The sequence below is a fragment of the Phytophthora cinnamomi genome (genome assembly GCF_018691715.1).
Source record: "Phytophthora cinnamomi strain GKB4 chromosome Unknown Contig14, whole genome shotgun sequence".
In the NCBI taxonomy this organism is placed as follows: domain Eukaryota; phylum Oomycota; class Peronosporomycetes; order Peronosporales; family Peronosporaceae; genus Phytophthora; species Phytophthora cinnamomi.
In genome coordinates, this window is record NW_027150947.1 from 2868110 (window position 1) to 2890445 (window position 22336).

The 22336-nt window shown below is 53.7% G+C and overlaps 9 protein-coding genes across 9 annotated transcripts; 4 read left to right on the plus strand and 5 right to left on the minus strand.

Annotated features, from left to right (window-relative positions):
- Positions 1-15: 15 nt before the first annotated feature.
- Positions 16-3239, plus strand: IUM83_01593 (putative zinc phosphodiesterase; the record flags this gene model as incomplete). Its single annotated transcript, XM_067925459.1, has 9 exons — positions 16-36; positions 174-383; positions 452-608; positions 733-773; positions 911-1500; positions 1583-1738; positions 1803-1867; positions 2555-2917; positions 2992-3239. 9 exons carry the CDS (start codon positions 16-18, stop codon positions 3237-3239), a joined length of 1851 nt encoding a protein of 616 aa, XP_067797444.1.
- Positions 3240-3897: 658 nt separating this feature from the next.
- IUM83_01594 lies at positions 3898-5529 on the plus strand (the record flags this gene model as incomplete). Its single annotated transcript, XM_067925460.1, has 6 exons — positions 3898-4151; positions 4243-4461; positions 4532-4695; positions 4764-4946; positions 5022-5118; positions 5199-5529. The coding sequence occupies 6 exons, from the start codon at positions 3898-3900 to the stop codon at positions 5527-5529; spliced, it is 1248 nt and encodes a 415-aa protein (XP_067797287.1).
- Positions 5530-6829: 1300 nt separating this feature from the next.
- IUM83_01595 (Leucine--tRNA ligase) lies at positions 6830-7547 on the minus strand (the record flags this gene model as incomplete). The annotated part of the gene is made up of 2 exons (XM_067925461.1): positions 6830-6899; positions 6964-7547. The coding sequence occupies 2 exons, from the start codon at positions 7545-7547 to the stop codon at positions 6830-6832; spliced, it is 654 nt and encodes a 217-aa protein (XP_067797450.1).
- An 807-nt stretch (positions 7548-8354) lies between these two features.
- IUM83_01596 (uncharacterized protein) lies at positions 8355-9148 on the plus strand (the record flags this gene model as incomplete). Its single annotated transcript, XM_067925462.1, has 2 exons — positions 8355-8512; positions 8587-9148. The coding sequence occupies 2 exons, from the start codon at positions 8355-8357 to the stop codon at positions 9146-9148; spliced, it is 720 nt and encodes a 239-aa protein (XP_067797449.1).
- Positions 9149-9803: 655 nt separating this feature from the next.
- On the minus strand, positions 9804-11549 carry IUM83_01597 (Leucine--tRNA ligase; the record flags this gene model as incomplete). Its single annotated transcript, XM_067925463.1, has 1 exon — positions 9804-11549. One exon carries the CDS (start codon positions 11547-11549, stop codon positions 9804-9806), a length of 1746 nt encoding a protein of 581 aa, XP_067797448.1.
- Positions 11550-13245: 1696 nt separating this feature from the next.
- IUM83_01598 (uncharacterized protein) lies at positions 13246-14004 on the plus strand (the record flags this gene model as incomplete). The annotated part of the gene is made up of 1 exon (XM_067925464.1): positions 13246-14004. The coding sequence occupies one exon, from the start codon at positions 13246-13248 to the stop codon at positions 14002-14004; it is 759 nt and encodes a 252-aa protein (XP_067797452.1).
- Positions 14005-14159: 155 nt separating this feature from the next.
- Positions 14160-14816, minus strand: IUM83_01599 (Clavaminate synthase; the record flags this gene model as incomplete). The annotated part of the gene is made up of 1 exon (XM_067925465.1): positions 14160-14816. One exon carries the CDS (start codon positions 14814-14816, stop codon positions 14160-14162), a length of 657 nt encoding a protein of 218 aa, XP_067797451.1.
- Positions 14817-14952: 136 nt separating this feature from the next.
- IUM83_01600 (Clavaminate synthase) lies at positions 14953-16547 on the minus strand (the record flags this gene model as incomplete). Its single annotated transcript, XM_067925466.1, has 3 exons — positions 14953-14969; positions 15042-15083; positions 15194-16547. 3 exons carry the CDS (start codon positions 16545-16547, stop codon positions 14953-14955), a joined length of 1413 nt encoding a protein of 470 aa, XP_067797604.1.
- Positions 16548-20277: 3730 nt separating this feature from the next.
- Positions 20278-21582, minus strand: IUM83_01601 (NLRC3 protein; the record flags this gene model as incomplete). Its single annotated transcript, XM_067925467.1, has 2 exons — positions 20278-21432; positions 21511-21582. 2 exons carry the CDS (start codon positions 21580-21582, stop codon positions 20278-20280), a joined length of 1227 nt encoding a protein of 408 aa, XP_067797603.1.
- Between the last annotated feature and the right edge of the window lie 754 nt (positions 21583-22336).

Sequence of the window (22336 nt, forward strand, 5' to 3'; positions counted from 1 at the left end):
CTGCACGTGTGAATCATGGCGGCATCTCGGATCTCTGTACGTGAGCAATATTGCTGGCCAGTACGAGCCTTCTCGTTGCAGGCATGCCTGTATACAATAGGGGTATGCATCTGACATGTCTATCCGATTAATTTTCATTGAAATTGGCGCTGTATTGGCAACGCTGCGGCCAGGTGACTGCAGAGGTCGTAGGCACTGGGTCCGATGGCACAGAGCCGTCGCTGCTGTTCTCCGTGCAGCGCCATGGACTCTACAGTGACGACGTGAAGGTGATGAAGCGGTATTTGTTCAATTGTGGAGAAGGCACGCAGCGTCTGGCCGGAGAGAACGGGATCAAGCTCAGCTCCCTGGATGCCATGTACTTCACTCGGTTCGACATCAAGGTGCGAACGGCTTGCAGTACAGAAGGATCAATGTGGGGAGAGACTAACGCATCGGTGGCTGACGTTAGTCAGTGAGTGGTGTTCCTGGTGTTATCTTTGCACTTGGCTCGTGTGGCGCAGCTACGTTGAGACTGCACGGGCCTGTTGGACTACGCAGGTTTCTAGCCGCAATTCGGAGCTTCGTGCGGCGGAAGTACCCGCAGATTCAATGCGTTGAAATTACAGGTACGAGCGGTGTGGAGGAAGGAACTGCGGGTCATGATGCCGAGTCGATTGAGTTCGAGGAGTGGAGGGAAGGAGTTGAACGAACTGACCAACACGCACTAATACTTCCGATTGCGCTTGGAAGTGGTGCTGAGAGATCTGGGTGCTGCATACTTTGCCAGAAGGGTGCGCCTAAACGAGAGTATCAGGATGCTACGAAAGAGAAGAATAAGTCGCCATCAGCGAGTACTGCCAGCCAAATTGGGCGCAGACGTGAAAGCGAAAGCGACGAACATGAACGCTGGCGATCATGGCTTCTGCAGTATTATACAGCCAAGGTACCAGAGAAGATCCCCTATGTTGATGTCGTCTTGAATCGATATCGTGGGCGTTACGACGATTTGAAAGCTCAATTGTTCACGAAATACGGCGATATTGCGGAGATCGATAGCTCATCATCACCTGGTGATGCTGAAGCTGTTCGAGACTCACATTCCAATTCAGATTCATCATCGGTTAGTGACAGCGATGGCAACGATGCGCCTCAGTTCGACTACACGCAGAAACCCCTTGATCGAAGGTGGCTAGAGAAGTTTTACGCAGAACATCAACCGGAGAAGTTGATTCATATTGATAGAGTACTCCGCCAGTTTTCTGGTCGAGAAGAAAATCTCAAGGAAATGCTTCTGAAGAAGTATGGAGAAGATGCCGCAAGTACCGCCTCGGCTGTCAGGCATCCTGCGGTTGCAGACGAGAGCGTACCACATAAGAAGAGGAAATTGCTTCATGATGGAGACCGCTGTGACGATGAGATCCCCAAAATTCAAGCGAATGGAGATCGCCTCGACCAGACGCATTCTTCGTCGTCGAACGAAATGTTTGGGTCTTCCAGTCCCCTCTGCTACGTCATACAGTACGTTCATCACTTGTAGGTGAAGAAGAACGATTCAACTTAGTTATTTAATGCGTTGTGGATGCTCTCCTCTATGATCCAGGTTCCAATATACTCCGTATCCAGTAGTGTGGATCATCGACTGCCCCACACCCGACCATCTCCTTGCCCTAGAACGCAAACTCGCAGGCGACTGCGTGGCGCATTCTCCAACGCTTGTGGTGCATCTCAGTCCGCCAAATGTGCAAGCACAAACCAGGTATGGGTGAATGGATGTCACTAACATTTTTTTTCTTCGATACACTCACATATTTTTTTATTAGGTACAAGCGATGGATGGCCAGTATCAGCATGCTGTCTACACAGCCTGATCACTTAGTGTTTAACGGTACCACCCTGCAATCAGTCCAGCATGGTGCTTTCGGCTACGCTTTCGTTTCCTCAGCAAAGGCAGCTGTGCGGAAAGAATTTCAAGGCCGTTCAACCACAGCGAGTGGAGAATCAAAGCTGAACCAAACGGCTACACCGGCTATACTTGACCTCGCAAAGCTTTTGGAGAACGAGTCGTGGTCACCCGAATCCCCATACCAGCGTCGTATTATCCAGCATGTTGAGGGGTGTCGCCATGAAGCACACGTTGCCCAAAGCAAATTGCAGTTCCGCCTGATACATCCAAAAGATCTTCGGCTCGGATTTAACTACGGGCACACTGGGTGGCACCAAAAAGCTGACCAGAGCCAAGATGAAGATGACGATGATAGCAATGACGGCCCAGACGATCATCAGCTAAACCTGTCAAGCTTGACACACTTCCAAGGGGATATGTCCTCTAGAAGAAAGCTCATTGTGCTTGGTACTGGTAGTGCTGCACCATCCAAGCTCCGCGCTAGCAGCGGGATATACATGGAATTGTCAGGTACCAATGCAGCTGACGTGGACAGTATGCTTTTGGACTGCGGGGAAGGGACGTTCGGCCAGTTGTGGCGACAATTTGGTTCCGATGTGACTCGGCGCATTGGCGGCTTGCGGTGTGTTTGGATCAGCCATAACCATGCTGACCACCACTGTGGATTAGTTCGTGTGCTGTACGAATACTGGTATTTCCACACGCATCGCAAGGACGGCAATGCCCCACGACCGCTAGTGGTGGTAGCACCGCAATCGGTGCTATCATACGTGGAAAATTGGTTACCTCAGATTCTTGGCAAAAGTCCCGACCACGAGTTGATCCGACTGGCGACGTGCGCAGACTTCAACGACCCACACCACCCTCTTCGGCACCAACTCTTGTCAGAGATCAGCTATGCAGTAACCAGCATCCTCAGTGTGAGAGTGTTCCACTGCTACGATTCCTACGGACTCGTGCTTACGCTGCAGGGTGGGAAAAAGCTCGTGTACTCCGGAGATACCAAGCCATGCAACGAACTCGTCCTGGCAGGTAAGCGTCGGTGGCTCTATGGTTCACGAAATATGATCGATTCCACTGACTCGTCCGATAACGTGACATTACAGGAATGGGGGCCGAGCTGTTGGTGCACGAGGCAACTTTCGACGACTCGATGGAGGAGGACGCAATGAAGAAGAAGCACAGCACCGTGGGCCAGGCGCTGGACATTGCGCGGCGGATGCGGGCGCGGCAAGTGGTGCTCACGCATTTCAGCCAGCGGTATCCGTCGCTCCCGCCGCCGGTATCGGACAGCGGCAGCACCCCAAGCTTGCTGTGCGCGTTCGACGGATTCGTCCACCCGATGCCGTTCTGATTGCATTTCGCTAGTTGTGCGTGGTGTTGACCAACTCAGATACATACATGCACAGAAGCAAGGCTTGCGACGGCACTTGCAATCACGTGCTTACCAATGTTACAGATTAGTTTACCTACAGTTGCTCGAGGCAACTTACGTGATTTCCACGCAACACGCTGTCGCAACGCCCCGCTGTCGATCCTGAGATTAAATTTTGCCATTCCACCTTCACGCAAGCTTTAAAATGCTTCACGCAAGCTTTAAAATGCTTCACGCCAACGAGCGATACATGTTTGCTCCGGCATCGAGCGCTCGCCATCGCTCCTAGACACGAAGTCCAGAAGGCTTGAAGCCACCCGTGAATGCAAATTCGTGCAACCTCAAAACGGATGGTGTCTGATAGATTGTCGTACCGCGCTCACATAATAATGCAACAAAATATTTGTAAACCTAATAACCTTCTCCTCTCGACCTGATCATTAAAGATGCACATTCCAAATTCTAGATAAACATACTTTATAAAGAAGTACCTCTCGAATATCACGAATTGTTGAGATAACGTGTTTGCGGGGTGAGACTTGCCTATCCCGTCTGCTGAGCTTTTCCGCTTTTCACGCTGGGAGTGGCAAGCGCCTCGCCTCGCCTGGCATTCGCAGATTCGTTCACCTCCATGAGCATGGGCAAGGGTAAGATGTGGTCGCAGGACCGCTCCATGTCGACTGGGGAGTCGCCGCCGCCGTTGCTGAGCCCGCTGCAAAGCGGCCAGCAGGACATCGCGCCCATTTACAAGTTCGTGCTCACGGGCGGCCCGTGCGCCGGCAAGACCACGTCGCTCGACCGGCTGAGTACCTTCTTCCGGGACCGCGGCTTCCGCGTTTACGTGGTTCCGGAGGCGTCCACGCTGTTGCAGACGGGTGGTGCTTTTTTCCTGTGAGTGGAGAGCACTTGACCCCTGTCGCGTTAACACTATCCTAACCATCCGAGGTGCTAACCGTGTTGCCTTTCACCTAAACTGCAACAGGGACCTCAAGGAGAAGGACATTCTAAACTTCCAGTGGCAGATTCTAAATCTCCAGATCTCGCTGGAGGACTCGTTCTACTCGCTGGCGCAGGACAGCGGCAAGCCCTGCGTGATCCTCTGCGACCGCGGAGTGATGGACGGCTCGGCCTACATGACGCCCGAACAGTGGGAGGAGCTCAAGCTCGAGCACGACCTGGACACCGTCACGCTGCGGGACACGTACGCACCAGTATTTTAGAATCTGGAACAGTTCTAAAAGCTGACAGGGATCGTATCGATGGTGTTGCAGGCGCTACATTGCCATTTTCCACCTGGTGACTGCGGCTGAAGGTGCCGAGAAGTTCTACTCGCTGGAGAACAACGGCATTCGCATCGAGTCTATTGATCAAGCTCGGGAGATCGATGCGCGCACCTGTCGCGCCTGGATCGGTCACCCGAAGCTCTACGTGTTCGGTAAGGAGCATTTTGGTGGATTAAATTTGTAGTCTAGGTGCTCACGTGAAGATCTTGTGATATTACAGACAACTCGACGACGTTCGAGGGCAAGATGCAACGTCTTGTGGACACGGCCGCAGGACTGTGTGGCATCCCGACGACGGTCAAGGCCTCCCGAAAGTACCAGCTGGCCAAGACGCCAATTGAGATCCCGTTCCACCACGAGGACTTTGAAGTCGAGAAAGTGTACCTCAAACCCGAAGCTGCCAGTACGTTGTTGGGATTTGTGGGGTGTCGGATTTGAGCGTGTCTGTGGTCCTTACGTTTTTCGCCTTCGTTTGCAGAGACGAGCAAAGACTACTCTTTCGTGCGTTGCCGCTCGCAGTATGGTATCCCTGCCTACGGCATGACCACCGTTCGCTACCTCGATACCGGCGATGCGTATGTGTGCTGTGATGGAATTGGATCCTACTGGCAGGATTGGAATCTAAATGTTGATGTGCTGTCTTCGCGTTTTACAGGGTTCACTTGAAGCGCGTCCTCAGTGCACGTGAGTACTCGTACGCCGTACGACACCGTAGTGACCCGACCCGCAATGTGATCAAGCAGCAGCGCATGTGCTTTCTGTACCAGAACCAGTCCTTCCAGATCCACGTCTACAAGGAGCCTGTTGAACTCGCGGGCCTGGCCGTACTGCATGTGCAGGCGTCATGCGAGAACGACCAGGATATCGTGATGCCGTCGTTCCTGAACATCGAAAAGGAGCTGCCCGACACCGATGAGACGATGTCCGCGTATAATGTGTCGAAGAAGGAGCTGGTGAGAGGCGAAAACGATTCAGCGCACGTGTAGGACCCGGGGGCCTCACAACAATTAGAATACGCACGCTATCACTATTAGCTTGCACGGCTACTAACTAGGGAGTAAGTTCGCATCCAAGGCAACACCCCACAAGGAGCTCATTTATTCATTTGAATCCCACGAAAAGAAAAGCGGGTGGAGCACGTGTTAGTTAGCTCTGGAAATTGTTCACCTAGGAGCCCGGGAGAGCGCTCCTCATATCGTCGCTGCTTCGCCAAAATCAAGAGCCACAACCTTCACAGACGGTGAATCACAGTGTACGAGCTCGCAAAAAACTACTACTGTATTTAGTACACTCACTATCCGATGAAATGTCGATAACAGGAAAACTTCACTTAAACTGTTCAACCGCAATATTGCGCTCCCTACAAGATCTCAGGAAACGAAGTGCCATAGCCACCATCAACTGCGCGAGTGATTCAAAAACTACAAATTGTAGGGGCCTCAGGAATTTTGTTTGATGCACTTGTGGACTTAACAGACAATTAAGCTACCTGCTGCAACTTCTGCTTCACTTAAGGCAGCGGAAGATACGCATCAATCTCTTCTTGAGGTACACCTCGCTCTCTTAAATCATGCCGCTCTCGCAGTATTGACGCGATTAACGCAACTTCACCTGGAGATGAGGGGCGAGAATGCTGACGACGCACTTGCGAATGCAGTCGGTGCTCCAGGTCTTGATCATCGTCCTCGCCCAAATTAATTGGAGCATGTCGTGTGCCGAGGGGCTCAGATTTGACACAGGCCCTCTCAGTTCGGGCTGGCTCAGTCGTCGTGTCTCCAGTCGAGACATTACTCGAATTGTTTCGTTCAGAGGCATGCATGTCATCCCTCCCCAGCTGAGCGTCTTCATCTTCGCTGACAGCAACTAGATCCGGGGCTTCACTGTCCGAAGCGCTTTCTTCATCCCGAACCACATTATTGCGAGATGCGCGGTGTGTTGACGCTTTTTCTCTACGGAAGATAGTTCGAAGACGCGCTTTGTACGGCGAATAAAATGCCGACAACTGTCTGCGTTTCACTTGCAATTGCAATTTATACATCATTGAACGAGCCGTTGATATAGTGACCTTGGGATGACCAGAGGCCTTAATCTCCCGCACGAGCTCCCGAAGCACTTTTTTGCCTTGCCGCTGCTCAATGGCACGATTCAACTTGTTATGATTGTGTTGTAACCACGTCACCAAAATCTCCATAGCACAGGGGCCTCCAGAAGGCGACGGTCTGAGCCAAGATAATCCGTTCGTGGCACCACCCTCGCGTGCATTCTCGCCATCGCCATTTACTCCGATTAGACGTGGTCTTTCACGGTCTGAGCTGTTGTCACCAGATTGCTCCGCATTTCCTCCATTGAAGATTCTCTGAAGACGCACCGAGTACGGCAACAAGCTACCGGACAATTGCTGGCCACTCGTCATCGCATACTTCAGCTTTTTGATCCGTGCGTTCACCTTCGTTCCAGTACACCCCAGGTGACCAGAGATCTTAATTTCTCGGACGAGTTCTTGTAGCAGTTTCTTCCCCTTGTATTTTTTCTTTGCGCGGATCAACTTATCGTAGTTGCCCTGCAGCCATGTCACCACAATTTCTGTAGCACAAGGCCCCCCACTGGGTGAGGGGCAGTACCAGTCAAAGTTGATAGTTTTCCTGCGGGAGTTGCCAGTGGCGGGCTCCACTTGCTTTTCTTCTTCTGGCTCTTTCTTAGTGACTAGCACTAGGTGCAGGAGCCGCTCTCGATGCGGCAATAAGTCCTTAAATATCGCCTGATTCAGCGTGGAGTCGTCCAGCAGAACCTCCTGCAACTGCTGGAAGTCAACCAGGAGGTCCTCCATGTCGCACTTGACGCCGCTAGCGTTGAGCTGCTGGCACAGAGGGCGGAGCTCCTTGCGCTGGTCGGCAGACTGTAGGTACGAGTCTTCATGGGCCAGGAACCAGTCCAGAAGAAGCTGCACGGGCGTCGGCCCGAGCGCGGACACCGGACGCAGCCAAGGGATTCGAAGGTCCGACATGGCGAGGGGTGATGCCGTTCTGAGTATTTTTGAAGAATCGACAATTGAATGACCAATCACAGGGCGACTTTTCATCCTGTCTTCCTAGAAACTCCTGGTACGCAATGCTGGGCAATTAATTTATTTGCCACCCAGAAGAAGGAATAGATCAACAAGTCGCTTTCAACCTTACTCAGCGCTGGGCAGACTGCTCGCTACCACGCTTCATAGTAGCTATTTTTTACTGAGTGATGCTGCAAAAAAGGTAGCTCATTCCATAGTTCCTACAAAATACAATGATGGGCTGGTGGATTTTAGGCCTGGCGTAACCGCTTGCTAGCAAAGGTGTGGACTTGGTGAACAATGATGAAGGAGCGAGCAGCTATCTTGTTTTCACGATTTTTCTAGCAGTTAACGAAGAAGAAGCAGTGTGCAGTTCAGTTTTACATTCACGGTGGAAGACATAAATCTCGGTAATGAGTTCACATCTTCACTGCAAAATGCAATACAGTTATCTCCATAAATGCCCTTGCCCTTCACACTCGCAGGCGACGGCTGGTCGGCAGATGTGACGACGTTTGTAGCACGTAGCGGACGCCTAGGCACGTGTGGCTTCCAACTGCCGCGTCGGCTGCGAGCATGCACGAACGCGTCCCAGATTCACGTGACAGTTGATTGTTTGGCTGCAGCTTTTTGACATTCGTCATTTTGCATCCCAGCGCCCAAACCTACGGCCACTATGTCTCGAAAGACCGACAAAAAATACGCGCTGCGATTCAATTGGACCATGAACATGGCGTCTGATACCGACGAATTCTACACCCCCCCATGAAGCTTCTTATTGAATGGGTTTCCAGCAGCTACCTGGACTTCTTTCATGCCTCCAACACTGCAGAGGTGCTGGAAAGGTTTCGCAAGAAGCTCATGGAGCGCCAGGTTCGTGGCTGCACTATCGACGATATTGCTGCGCAGGTTCTACGTCTCAGGTATCTGCTATGCGTCGATGGGTACTCACATGTCAGCTCTGTCTAACGCCACGAATTATGCTTTTGCTTTCCAGCGAAGATACAATTTTGCTATGGTCTCAGCCGAATGACAGCGGGTTAAGCAGAATGGAAATCTTAATGAGATGGCTTGAAGCGAATTTCGCCGCGTGTCTTGGGGCGGCCAAGACGGCCAAGCTGTCGATGCTGAAGGAACCTCGAGATGCGATCCAACGCGCAGGATTCCCACTCTGTGCTCTTCGCGACTTGAAGGGCATCATTTCAAAACTGACAGTCACAGAAGAGCAGTCAATATACCTTCAAGTCCACTTAGACAGGCTGAATTGCATCCTTCGTAGCGCTCAAGAGAGACCTGACGAGGGGTCCAGGGTAAAAAGCGAGCCTATGGCCGTGGACAGTCAACGGAGTCATGGCAATAGCGTGAGTGGAGCAAATTCCCAACGCCGGACGGCGCGAGATTTAATCTCGCCCCGCGCCTTACAAGTACACCAAGACAATGTTGTCCCCGTGGATGAGAGCAAAAACAAAAACATGGAAGTAGATCGTCCGCGTGGGCTAAAATGCAAAATGGAGTATCAAAACCGTTCTGGTGTGACGTCGGAAGTGAAGCTAGAGTGACCTGGAACTCGAGGCGCACCGATTCAAATTGATAGTGGCGACGAAGAGAACAATGGAGATAGTAGTTCAGCTGGGGCAGCTGCTCGCTTTGGCCGTTCATACCCGTATGATGAAGTCGAGATAAATGTTCGCGAACTCGTTGCTTTCGGCCGGAAGTTTCTGCTGGACAGAGGTGTACCTATTGATGAAGTTGACGTTCTTGTACCTGACCCACAGCGACTTGTATCGCGAGAACTGCGTTATGCTTTCAGCTCAGCGGATATCCAGCTCCGCGCGAGGCTGGGTTGGAAGCGGCAGGGCCTACGGACTATGGGAGTTTCAGAATCGTCAATTGATGCGTGCCTGCCGATGCCTTCGCCATGAGTAGTCTAGCCTTATCGTTTCTGTAGGTGCTTTGTAATGGTCTTTATCCAGTGCCGTACCCAGTTTGCGTGTTGCAGGCAAATCAGTCATTGATCTCAAGACGTTGCATTCGTTATCCATCCTACTCACTACTGAAGCAATCAGACATTCATAATGATGAATATTGGTCAACATGTACCAAAAGTGCGTGGCCGAGCAAACAACACATAACAATCTTTAGATTATCTAAGGCAAATCCGAACTGAAGCCTTAGAGCTCTCCCACATTGTTTCCCCTCTCAATTTGAACAAACTTACACGTCGGGCAATGGGAGGAACTTGTCGATCTGATCCTGAGGCACGCCTCGTTGATGGAGGTCGTGTCGCTCACGGAGTAGCGTTGCAATACGCACAATTTCGTTCGTCGATGGGGAATTGACCGGAGGCACCTTAGATTGCAGCACCTCCAGCCTGGTGTTCACCTTCGCGAGATCGATCGTTTCTTGCAGTATCTTCGGACTGGCATTCCCGTTTGCTAATTCGGTTCTCTCTTGCAGCTTTGGACTGGCGTTCACCTTCGCCAAGTCGATTCTCTCATGCAGCACCTTTGGACTGGAATTTCCCTTAGCTTGTTCGGTTCTCTCTTCTTCAGCATCGCTAGAGAACGGGTTCGATGCGCGACCCGGACTGCTCTCGAACGAGTGCGTGTTGGCGTTTCCGACGCCACGATTTTCAATATCGTTCATGTCAGCTTGTTCCAGCACGAAGCTAACAGGGTTCTCATCGCATGCTGTCAAGAAGCTGCTGGTATTTTCTTCACTTCCCTCTTGATCCTCGTCGCTCTTGTGCGAAACCGCATCTTCTCGGTTGTTAACCGCCACGCGCGGCGAAATAGCCTTCGGCGTGACAATGTCTTTCTCTGCGAAAACCCTTCTCAGCGATTCCCCGTACGTGTCAAACGCGGCAGAAGGCCTCGACTTCCCTTCCACCTGTCTCTGCAGACTGTCGATTTTCACTCGAATGGCGTGGATCGTGCATCCGCGATGTCCATTGGCTTCGATCTGGCGCAGCAATTTGGCCAGCATCCGTCCCTTATCTCCCTTCTTGGCCGAGTGCGTGTACGACGCGTAGTTGTCTTCCATCCACTCCACCAGCAGCTCCATAGCACAAGGGCCGCCCGACGCCGGCGGCTTCATCCACGACAGTCTTCCGGTCGGGCTGCTCCGAGCGATTTTCTCGGCCAACGAGAGCTTGACCTCCCCGTGCACAGAGCTCTGAATAGGCGGCAGCCGGGGCTCCTGGTCTTCCCCTGCATGCTCTCTGAAGTCCACCTGCTCCATGTCGTGGTCCTCGTCCTCGCGCTTGACGTCGTCCTGGTCCTCGGCGGCGTCCCCGACCGTGAAGATCTCCTCGAGCACCGCGCCGAACTGCTCGTAGGCCGTCGAGCGGGCCTTCTCGCCGCGCACCTCCCTCTGCAGCACGTCGATCTTGGAGCGCACCGTGTTGACGGCGCAGTCGAGGTGGCCGGCCTCCTTGATGACGTCCACGAGCTGCTCCAGCATCCGCCCCTTGACCCCCTTCTTGGTGGAGTGCGTGTAGGCCGTGTAGTTCTCTCGCAGCCACTCCACCAGCACCTCCATGGCGCTGGGGCCGCCGATAGCCGACGGCTTGAGCCACGACAGGCGGCTAGAGGGGCGTGCACGAGCCTTGAGCTGCAGCGGGAGAGCAGCCCCGCCGCCGTCCTCGAGGCGGCCGTCCTTGAACAGGAGCTGCTGCAGCTGCGCCTGGTAGGGCCGCAGCTGCTCCGGGAGCGTCTGCCCCGTCGACGCGGCGTCGTGCACCACCTCCTGCAGGAAGCTCACGTAGTCCAGGATCTGGTCGGCCTCGCAGCGCACGCCGCGGGCGTTGAGCTCCGCGCACAGCGGGCGCAGCACCTCGCGCTGGTGCGTGGACGCGTGGTACACGACGCCGTTGAGCGCGAGCCAGTCGAGCAGGATTTGCACGGGCTTGGGGCCGTCCGGCGCCACGGGCAGGTGCCACTCGATGTCCAGCGCCGACATGGAGGAGATTGATTTCGGTTTTCGAGACTGACTGGCTGACTGGCGGAATTTTTTGCGGGCGCAGAAAAAGAAGAGAAGGAAGGGAGGGAGGGATGGAGCGAGGGATTTGGGTACGTTCTGCTCGAGCTCTTTACTGAATATTTTTTTGTTTGTTTGTTTGTGTGTTGGTACATGAGAAACTTCTCATTGGAGGAGAATGATCAGAGACGCGTTGACCCATTTCAACCTCAAAACGACCAGCCCCCGTGAAAAACAAGACGCAGCTTCTCTCCGTGCCGAGAAATAGGCGGCGATCTCTTCTTCGGGGACGCCAGCTCTGCCCAGTTGGGCAAGATGGTCAATATCATACCTTTCAATTGGGTAATTGGGTGTCTGTGGAATGGGAAGCAGGCGATCAACTTCGACGTCGGGGACATGTATTTTCTTCCTGCCGAAACAGGCTTGCGTGCGGGTATCAAAAGTTTTGCGCACTCAGATGATTGGTAGCATCATACGTTCGTGTGGTGTCGGGAAAAATACATCGATGTCACATTCGGAGACCTCTGCGTCTCTTAAGTTTAATTTCACCGACTGAGCACGACGTGAGCTCGTGTCTCCAGATAGTTCGCGTTGAATCATGCTCATCGTCGCTGTCGCTCTCGAGAACAATGGGATCACTCTTACTCCCAGGCCCCAGCTCAAATTCAATCGCACTTCGCTTTATTCGACATCAGCTCTTCAGCGTGCGCGTCAGGTGCGGGTAATAATTGTACTTCATTCAACGGCGTGTTCCGGTCTTGCACTGTGATCCGTAGAAGTATCAGCGTTTTGAGCAATTCCAGTAGTATTGGACGAAGAATCTGTCGGAGGTATTGGGCCAGTACCTCCGACAGATTCTTGGTCGATTTCCATTTCGGAAGAAACGTCTGCTTCTACTTCTGCTCCAATTGATTCTTCATGAGGGACACAACGACTGCGTTGTGGTGCCAATTCCGTTTGTCCTTCAGCGTCAATCGAACGATTGCTGCATTCCTCCTGGGTCGAGAAGCCTCGGCCCGAACATCCCTGCTGTAATACCTCGTATTGAATTCCAGGTTCGGATCATCTTCAGGTGCTGGACTGTCGGGCAGTCCAGTGGAGTGGTTGCTGCACTGATTCAAAAAGGAATAGTTCACACACGCAGCATAGAATAGATATATCACAATACGATCGTAGTTTGGGCTACACGTTGTGTGCATTTGGTCGAAGATCGATAGATCATAAGGGAGATACAACATGAGCAAACTGCCTCCGACGTGCTTGATCACTTATAACCGTTAACACGCGACTAGTCTTTTTCTTTCTCGGTAGAAGCCATTGCGCGATATATAGTGTTTGCGCTGTGGACCAAGCTATGCGTATTCACATTGCTCACTGCTCTGTTGACTGGCTATGAATGCCGAGGTTCTGAAAGGACGAACGGCAGTGTGGTGCAAAAGGAATCCTTCCAAAAACCACCTTTTGTTGACAAATATCTTGTAGGTCTTCCAAGTATGCATGAGCTCAGCCAATTCCCGGTGATAGGCTTCAGAACTACCAACACGCTCCAATTTGAAAAGTTGCGAAGTAAAAAGTTTTGATTAATGTTTTTTTACAATAAAAAGTGACAAGTGAAACCTTTTGAAATCTAATTACAATAAATTGTGTCATAAATCACAATAATTGCGCAACTTCATACATGCCGCCGAAGCAGCGCAAGCAGTACAGTGACGCCGACTTGGCCCGCGCCGTGGAGCGCGTCGTGGGCGGCGGCGAGCGCGCCGTCGTCGTGAGTCCGGAGCTGAACGTGCCCTACCGCACCTTGCTCAAGTACGCAGCGCGGCGCCGCCGCGGCGAGTCGCTCGTTACCAAGCGGCGGGGGCCCAAGCCAGCGCTTTCGGCGGATGGCGAGCGCCAATTGCTGCGCTGGATGCGCGAGCTGCAGGCCGCGGGGCTGCCGGTGCGGCGACGCGAGCTGCTGCTGAAGGCCAACGAGGTGCTGCGCAGTCTGAGCGGCCCCGACGCCGAGATCTCCTCGGGTTGGTACACGCGCTTCCGCTCGCGGCATCCGGAAGTTTCGGGGCCAGGAGAGCACATGGTCGTAGCGGAGGAAGGAAGAATAGGAGGAGAAGAAGAGGAGGAAGAGGAAGAGGAAGAAGAGAAGGAGGAAGAAGAGGTGGTGGGTGTGGAGGAGCAGGGAGCGGAGGGCGGAGGGTGGAAGACCCGGCAGCAGCTGGAGAAGGAGGGGCTGCTGCATACGCCCGTGGAGAGGGCGGTGTTCGCGGTGCAGGAGAGCTACGCGGCGTCGTGGCCGCCGAATGACGTGGTGGACGCCTTCGAGCTCATGCTGGACTCGCGGAAAGCAGATTTGTTCTCGGTCATGGAACCGGGCGAGCTGCGGGACATGTGGCTGAAGAAGCAGCTACGTCAGGTGCGCAGAGCTGCAGCGAAGCAGTAGGAAGTGCGTCACGGCGGTGGTTGGTGGTTGTCGGGGACTGAACGAGCTGGTGTACAATATGGCCGAGGTGATACACGTTGGAGCCTCGAATTTGAGGAGATTGAGGTTGTGCGGCTAGGAGGAAGTAGTGTTTATCTCTATTTGCTAGAAGCTGTCTACGCGCCGAAGTTGAAGGCGAACCCGGCCTTCTTGGGGGCCTTCGCAGGCTCGGACTCAGCGTCAGAGTCGTCGCCTTCGTCGTCGTCGTCGTCTTGGCTCTCGTCGTTGGAGTCCGAGTCGCCATCCTGAGCAGATGAATCGGCCTTCACCAGCGCGTTCCAGTTGCTCTTGACAGCAACGACGGAGTCGTCCAAGTCGGGTTCCTGCAGCTCACGGTAGTAACCCTCGTTCTCCAAGATATGGTCGTACGCAATGTCGGAGGTGGGGTCTTCCAAGAACACCAGCCGTTTTGCGTGCTCAGCTGCGTGGGCCACTGCATCTTGCTGGGCGCACGCGGGCGAGCAGTAAACGTTCGTCTTACAGACCACACAACGTCGCAATGGCTCGCCTTCAGCAGCAGCGTCGGCCAGGGTCTTCTCACAATTAAAGCAGCTCATTGCACGCCAGGCCGCAGGCTCAGCATCCTTCGACTTGCGCCTCCACACCGTCAATCCGTAGGCAGAGTTGCCCCAGTTGGGCAGGGAAATCTCCTGCTCCAGCACAAAGCGGCGCTGCAGCTCGCTTTCGAAGCGACTGTCACCCGTATCACCCTGCCACTCACCGACGTGCAAAATGAAGTCACCCTGGAACAACTGCACACTACGCACAGCCATGGCGTCTCCTGGCGGAGGGTAGCAAAGGAACAGGCTACGTCCTGCCATATCTTCCTGGCCAAGCACTTCGGGGCCTCCGCGACCAACGGAGCAGAACGGCGGCACGTGACCGTGGTAAGCGTTTCCCTCCGCTCCTTCAGCACTCGGTGGGGCCTTATCGTAGGCAACAACATCAACGTCAGCGCGCTGCAACAGCGAGCTCCAATAGCCGGTACCGGCGCCAACCTCGACGATAGGTGCGTGCTTCGCCATCACATCCAAAGCTTCCTGTGTCGGCGTAGCGTATGCGTACAAATGACAGCACCAATCGCGGCAGTTGTTGCGCCACTGCGCTAAGAGCGGATAGCTGGGCATCTCCACCAGATTTGATCCCTCACCTTCACCTCCAGGACGAGCGCTGTTGTTCCTCTCGCGGCGGTAGTGCTTCTTCTGCGGCTTCTTCTTGCTACCCTTGGTCTTCTTGCTGGAAGCAGGGTCGCTACCCTTCGGCGCCGCAAGCACTGCATCCATCTCCCCGTCCATTCCGACGCCCTCTTCGTAAAAGAGCCGCACACCTTCCCGCAGTCGCGCGTGATAAATGGATAGCAACGGGTTTTCGCTCTCGAGCTGAGCAGCACGCATTCTTTCACGTGCGATTTCATCTTGTGACGTCCCCGATACAACCGGAAGGGCTAGCGCTTCAATCAGCTGCGGTGGCACACTGGAGCCCGCCAGCTCTCGGTTCAAAAACCCTTCCAGCATCGTGGTGCTCTCGGGCGTGAACTCCTCCAGCTCCTTCAAGTAGGTCTGAGGCGAGGGCACGGCGCCGCACGCGCGTCCGTACAGCACGAGCGCCGCGTAGTACACCTGGAAGTACATTTGGTCACACACGCAGGCCAGCGCGATGGGCAGTTCGTCCCTCGACGCCGTTCCGACCGCCTGCTGGGCCTTGCGGAGCTGCGTCTGCAGGTCTGTGAGCAGCTGCATCTCCTGCTTCAACTCGTCCGCCGACTTCTGTCCGTTCTGGGTGCCGCCCGCCGCAAACTGCTTCTTGAGGTGCAGCAGCACCGCCTCCAGTCGCTCGAGCGCGGACTTGGTCCACACGCGGCTGCGGAAGATGCTGGCGCCGATGCGCGCCAGCCGAACCACCTGGAACAGCGTCTGCAGCAGCCTCTGCCCGCCGCAGGGCAGCGCCGCCGCGGCGTCCGCGTCCTCGCGCAGCACCACGGCGTGCTGCAGCGCCCCGTGCTGGCACTTGTTGCACTGTGCGCGCTGCAGCAGGTGCTTGCTAGAGCTCGAGCCAGCCTCGTCCTGCTCCTGCAGCCCCAGAGACCGCGCGCCGTTGACGCACGAGCAGCCGGGCACGCCACAGGCGCGCAGCGCGCACGTGTCGGGCAGAACATTGGCCAGGCGCTTGAGCAGCAACTTGTGCGCGTCCTCCGCGGCGTCGAGCGACTCGATGGGCTGGTGCTGGGCTTGCAGCAACTTAACGCGCGAGCTGGAGTTGCTGCTGGACGACTGTGCAGACGGCTGGGAGCTCTTAAGTTGCCGGCGCCGCGTCTTCTTGCTCTGGCGCCGCTGCTGCACGTGCGCGGCCACGTCGCCGTCCACCTCCAGCCCGTACTCGGCCGCCAGCGCCGCCATCTCGTCCTCGATCTCGTCCTCGATGAAGGCGATCTCGCCCGCCTGGAAGCCCAGGTGCCCGGCCTTGCGCTTGCGCCCGCCGGCCTTGGCGCCGCTCTTCTTGCCCATGATGATGGAATGACGCCGTTTGACTGGTGGAACGCGAGGGTACCAACGTTTTGGTACGATGGTGTGGTCCACAATACACTTCAAGTTGAAGTGGGGTGACGAGCCGACCAATCACAAGCGGAGGTGCAGCTACGCAGGGCGATTTTCTTCAACCTCTGGTCCGGAAACAGCTACAACGCGACTTTATTGGCGGCATTGCCGTGAGATCCAAAGGCTTCGAGCTGCCCTGCCACAAAATGGACAGTACGTTCGATGAAAGCTTCGTAGTCCGCGCGCTCCCGTAGCGATAACTAGCAGGACATGACTATCGTCCATTGGGTTTGAGACTACATGTATCAATCTTGCCCAAATGTCACTGACTTCACATTGGACTCCACACTCAGTGAGTTCCCGTTGTAAACCTGTCAGCACCACAGTATGGTCCTCCGCCCCCCCCCCCCCCCTAGAAAATTGGGAGGACTCGAAGCATGGGGAGTTTTCTCGCGCCGAGAAAGACAGGCAGTACATAGTCAATGCATTAGAACTAGGTTCTATTGGTTAATCCACTACAGAAAAATCGACAGGTTTTACCAGCACTGAGATTTGGGGCTGAGTAGAATCCACAATATTGTACTAGTAGGCGACCTGGAGCGATGCTTCGTGGGGCTACACAGGTCGGTAAAAAGATTGGATAGCCATTATGGTTTTGCGCTAGCATTGCGCAAGTTCCTCGTTGTTTGCCTAAAATGATCAAAGTATTTGGTCGAGTACGTTTCATTGCAAAGTGGTAATTGGTAATGCACGGCCAGCACAATAGTCTGGTGACCAAGCTTCTGGCTTAAGCCACAACAACCGGGGACTTAGCCTCGACGTAGGCAGGCGACTTAGCATTGGTAGGCTTGTGGAACAAGCCCTCAATGTCCTCGAGCAAGATACCCTTGGTCTCCGGGCAGAAATAGTAGACGAAAAGACCGCAGCATACGCTGAGTCCAGCGAAGAGGAAGAACACCCCGTTAATGTTCAGGTGCGGGAACAGCTTGACAACTTCCGTCATGAGTGCACCACCCACCCAGTTAGCGGCCGTCGACAGGGAGACTGCCGTCGCTCGAACGTTGAGTGGGAAAATCTCGGAGCAGTAAATCCAGGGAACTGCACCCCAAGACACGGCGAAGCTGAAGACGAAGAATGCCGTTCCGATGCAGATAAACCAGCCACCGACTTGAGGACACCCAGCGTTGTCGACGTCGCCATCGCAGATCGCCGTGAACAAAATGGCAGCGAAGAGGTGGCCGAAGAACATGCCGCAAGCACCCAAAAGTGCCATCTGACGGCGACCAAACTTGTCCAGCATGAACAAACCCGGCGCTGTGCTCAAGCAATTAACACCACTCAGAAGGAGCGAAGCGTAGATACCTGCTCCTGTGATGTCCTTGAAAATGAGCGAGCCGTACGTCATGATGGGGTTGATGCCAGTAGCCTGCTGGGCCAGTTGAAACACCATGGCAATGATGACGCGCTTGCGGATCGACGGTTCCCAGAGCTCCTTCAGGCCCAGGTCCTCAGCCTCCTCTTGTGCGATTTGGTCTCCGATAGCAGCTAACTCATGTTGCACGTTCTCAGTTTGACGCAGACGCTTGAGCACTGCCTCGGCCTTCTCCTTGCCCTTCTGCTGGTAGGTCCAACGAGGACTCTCCGGGACGCAAAAAATGCCGCACATGACGATGACAGGAGGAATCATCGACACGGCGTTACTGATACGCCAGCCGTGGCTGTCATTCTCCACAAGGATGTTAATCAGGTTGGCAAGCCACTGACCGAACGTGACTGGGAGGATCATGAGCCCAGACAGACGACCACGGAGCTCTTTCGGGGCCATCTCCGACCCAAACAACGGAAGTGAGAAGGACGAATTGCCGACGCCGAAGCCTTGGACGATGCGTGCAAGATACATGAGCGTGTGGTCCTGGGCCGGATTCAGGCACACCCAAGTTGTACCGATGCAGAAGAGGACGCCAGCCGAGAAAATAGTGGCTCGGCGACCGAACTTGTCGGCTACGTAGCCACCGATGAGAGCTCCAACCAGACAACCCAAATTGTATACCATGTTGTACCACACGGTGAAGGTTGTCCACGCGCCAGGCAGGTCCGAAGTTGACCGCGTGCACTCTTCGTACGTAAAGTTGTGCCAGCCGACGCAGTAGTCGTTGAGGAACGAGTCCATGATCAACACCCCAGACGTCACACCTTGGTCATAGCCGAAGAAGAATCCACCGAGCGATGCGAACGCACAGACAATAATGGCGTATGTCCGACTGCCATCAGTGGGTTCGGTGTCCATTGTGTGGCGATCAACAGGTATGACCACACCAGCCGTCATGGTTTGAAAGGTAGTGGAGAGGCGACGAAGGCGCAGGGCGCAAATTGAAAAGTGAATGAGCTTCGAGCACATGTCCTTCAGGGCAGTTACCCATAGTCGTGAACTTCAAACTAGCGAAGTCTCAGCGGAATCGTTTTGAGGATCCTGGCAGGCACTGAAAGCCAGCCTTTCTGGTTTGGCACTTTCGCGACTGCCTATTTCATACCAGAACTCCACTTCAACCACCGAAAGCGTGCGGGATGCCCTGCAAATTTAATGCTCGGGCGATCAGGACACGGGCAGCCAGGATGGTTCACCTTCACCAAAAGCCAAAACTGAAGTCTGAAGGGCTGAAGATTGTGAGAGCTGGCCTTGCAGACACAATATCCTGTAGAATGCATTGGCAATGGAACCCAGTTCGACAGTGCTTTAACATCAACAAACAGAGCTGGAACGGTTGAAGTAAAGGTTGAAGTAAAATATGGACCATCCCTGCCGTATGTCGTTTGATGCTCGATAAGCTGGTCACCTCACGTGTGATCACTCTCCAACTCATTTTACTTTCGGCAAGAACCGAAGCTGTCGATATCTCCAGCTGTGGAGAGAAAAACAGATTTAGCGTTTTCACAAGGGCATGTAGATTTTTTCCTACTACTGTACATGTATCGAACCTTGCCGATGCAGTCTTGTTGTCGCTTTGGTCGACGCATCATTTTTTTTCCTGAGTGCACTGCAGCAGCATCTTTCCTGTCTTCAACACATGTTTAACTTCAACCACGGCCTGGTGGTGGCAGCTAGCATGACAATACATTCCAACGTATGTAGCATTCATGGAGCCGCCGCGTCAATCCATGTAATGTCAAGAAGCTATCGACTCAGTGAACTGCCATTTAGAAGACAAGTCAAGTGGTGTCTGTACATGAAGAACTGGGGAAAAGTACAAGTTGAACCTTTGTCACCATTGATATAGCGTCACGCAATCTCAGTGGGCATGATGTGACGCGATTCCGGCCTTTGGACCTCGGAAGATGCTCGGTGATTTGTACTCTTCACTGAAATCTTCAGCACCGTGAACTTCACGGTGAAGCCCACGACCGTCGTGAAGACGATCTACTGTAGTTCAAGAAAAACGTCATCATAGTGTGGTTATCAGATAACACCACCCTTTTTTTCTTGCCAGTCAGTCTATAATTGTCGAAACGAACGGTATAGCGTTTAATCGTAAATGTGCTGCTGATACAAACACAACCTAGAATGACTTAGTTGCGTAGAATAATGCTAGCCGCGCAGCAGGGCAGCATGAAAGAACGCAGAAGTCGTATTCAAGAAAGCAACGAGTGTATTTAATCCATTAGAGTATTGCCGGCGTTACCTAGAAGCACATGAAAATGAAATTCATTTCTTGCCTTTGCCTTTGCCCTTGGCAGGCTTTTTCTCCGCCTCAAGCCGCTCCAAGTACTTCTTATTCTCTGCCTCCATGTTCAGCAGATGCTGCACCTCAGCTTCAGCAACTCGTCGCGCGCGTTCCCATTCCTCCGCTTCACGAATTTCAGCTCGCTTCCGAGCGTTCTCATCGTGCCACTCGGCATCTGTAATTCGTTTCGCCTCCTTGTCCTTCTCCAATTGCACTTGGTGAGCCTGTTCCTTCATCTCCTCCATCAACTGAGCACTCTTGGTTTCTGCTTGAAAAAAAAGAGCCTGGTTCTTCTTTAGAGACGACGCAATGCTAGCGAGGTCGGATTGATTCAATGTGTTGCCAGCGATCTCAACAGAGATCAAACTGCTGTTCTTAGCCAGCGCGTGAGCTAAAGAACGCCCCACCTCATGAGCAATGCCTGTGTTGAATAGGTTCAGGGACGTCAGGGAGTTGTTGACTACTATAGCATCAGTGAAAGTCACCACGTGTGCGAAAGCTTCCGCTAAATGAGGCGGTAGCTTCGACGGAGAACCGGGCTTCGTCTCACTGGCAACAGCACTTCCACTGCTACTTCCATTACCAGCCGGCAGCTCCTTCGGTAGCTGGAAGACTTGATTCGAGTTCAACATCAGCGACGTCAGCACGGTGTTGGTACGGAGTGCCTCTCCTATAGGCTGCAGCGAGATATTAGTGAGGTGGTTGAATCCCAAATCCAGCACCTGCAGCTTCTTGTTTACAGTCAGCATGTTCCCTATCGCCACACCGACGACATCCGTGAGCGCATTATTCGACAGGTCCAATGAAGTCACGTTCGTATTGTTCCGCATCGCTCGTAACAGTGCACAGCAGGCCAACTGCGAGATTCCGCGCACTGTAAGTCTTTTCGGCGCCACGTTGGTCTCGATTTCGCGAACAATGGTAGCCGATTTGGGCTCGCGCTCCAGCGCCTCCCGCTCCAACGCGACGGCAGTGCTCAAAGCGTTCTGGTAGGCTTGCTTCGTCCTCTGCATCTCGAGCTTATGTAGTGCTGCCTCATATTCCAGAATGGCGGTATCGTACTCGTCATCATATCTATCTTGCAATGCTGCCAGACGTGCGTTGGCATCTCCAACGGTGATACCGTAGCTGGCGAACTGTTCAAGGGCAACAACAGCGACGACTTCGTTAGGATCAGAGTAAATGTGGGAAATCTGACGTAAACTAGATCAAACCTCCGCTTGCAGGTCCTCAGATGCCAGCTCCAGTGCCACACGACGCATGGGGGCTACAGCAGACCTCTCCATCCTGCTGCTGGATCACTCGGAAGGTGTCGGTTCACAGCCCCAGAAACGAAACTGGCAATGGGCAAACAACGCCCGCATGTACTTCGATCATGAATGAGTACATCTCCCCGCATCACTTCAAATTCTTCGTTGGTGTAGCTATTCCTCTGGCAACGGGAGAATTCGGTCGATCAACTCCATCGCGATGCCTTGTTGTTGCAATCCGTGCCTCGCACACAGCAGTTCAAACCGCCTTCGTATCTCGGTCACGTCGAGGGAGTATCTGGTCTCCACCGTTCTCTGCCGTCTCTCTTCAGCAGCGAATTCGGTTCTCACCCAGAGATCCTCACTTCCATTGTCATCTTCGACACGAAATGGAGCGTTTCTCGATCCGTCTTGAACTGCTGCTTCGCCCTTGACTTCGAGTTCTCCATCCTCCTCAACGTCTGCAACAGCTTGAGCATCCTCGTCCGATGTTTCGGTGTCGCTCGTGTCATTCATTTCAGGCGTAGCTGCATCCTCGCTCTCGAAAATGATCATCAATGACTGCTGGAACTGCTGGAAGGCTTGGGAGTGGTGATGGTATCTCATCCGTTCTCGTCGGACCTCCCTCCTCAAGCTGTTGATCTTCGATCGAATTGAATGAATCGTGCAACCAGGGAACCCGGAGTCTCTCATGCCTCGGCAGAGATCTTCCAGCATTTCAACTTTCGTATTGGACCTGGTGAACGCGGCGTAGTGACGAGAAAGCCAGGCGACAAGTAGTTGCATGGGA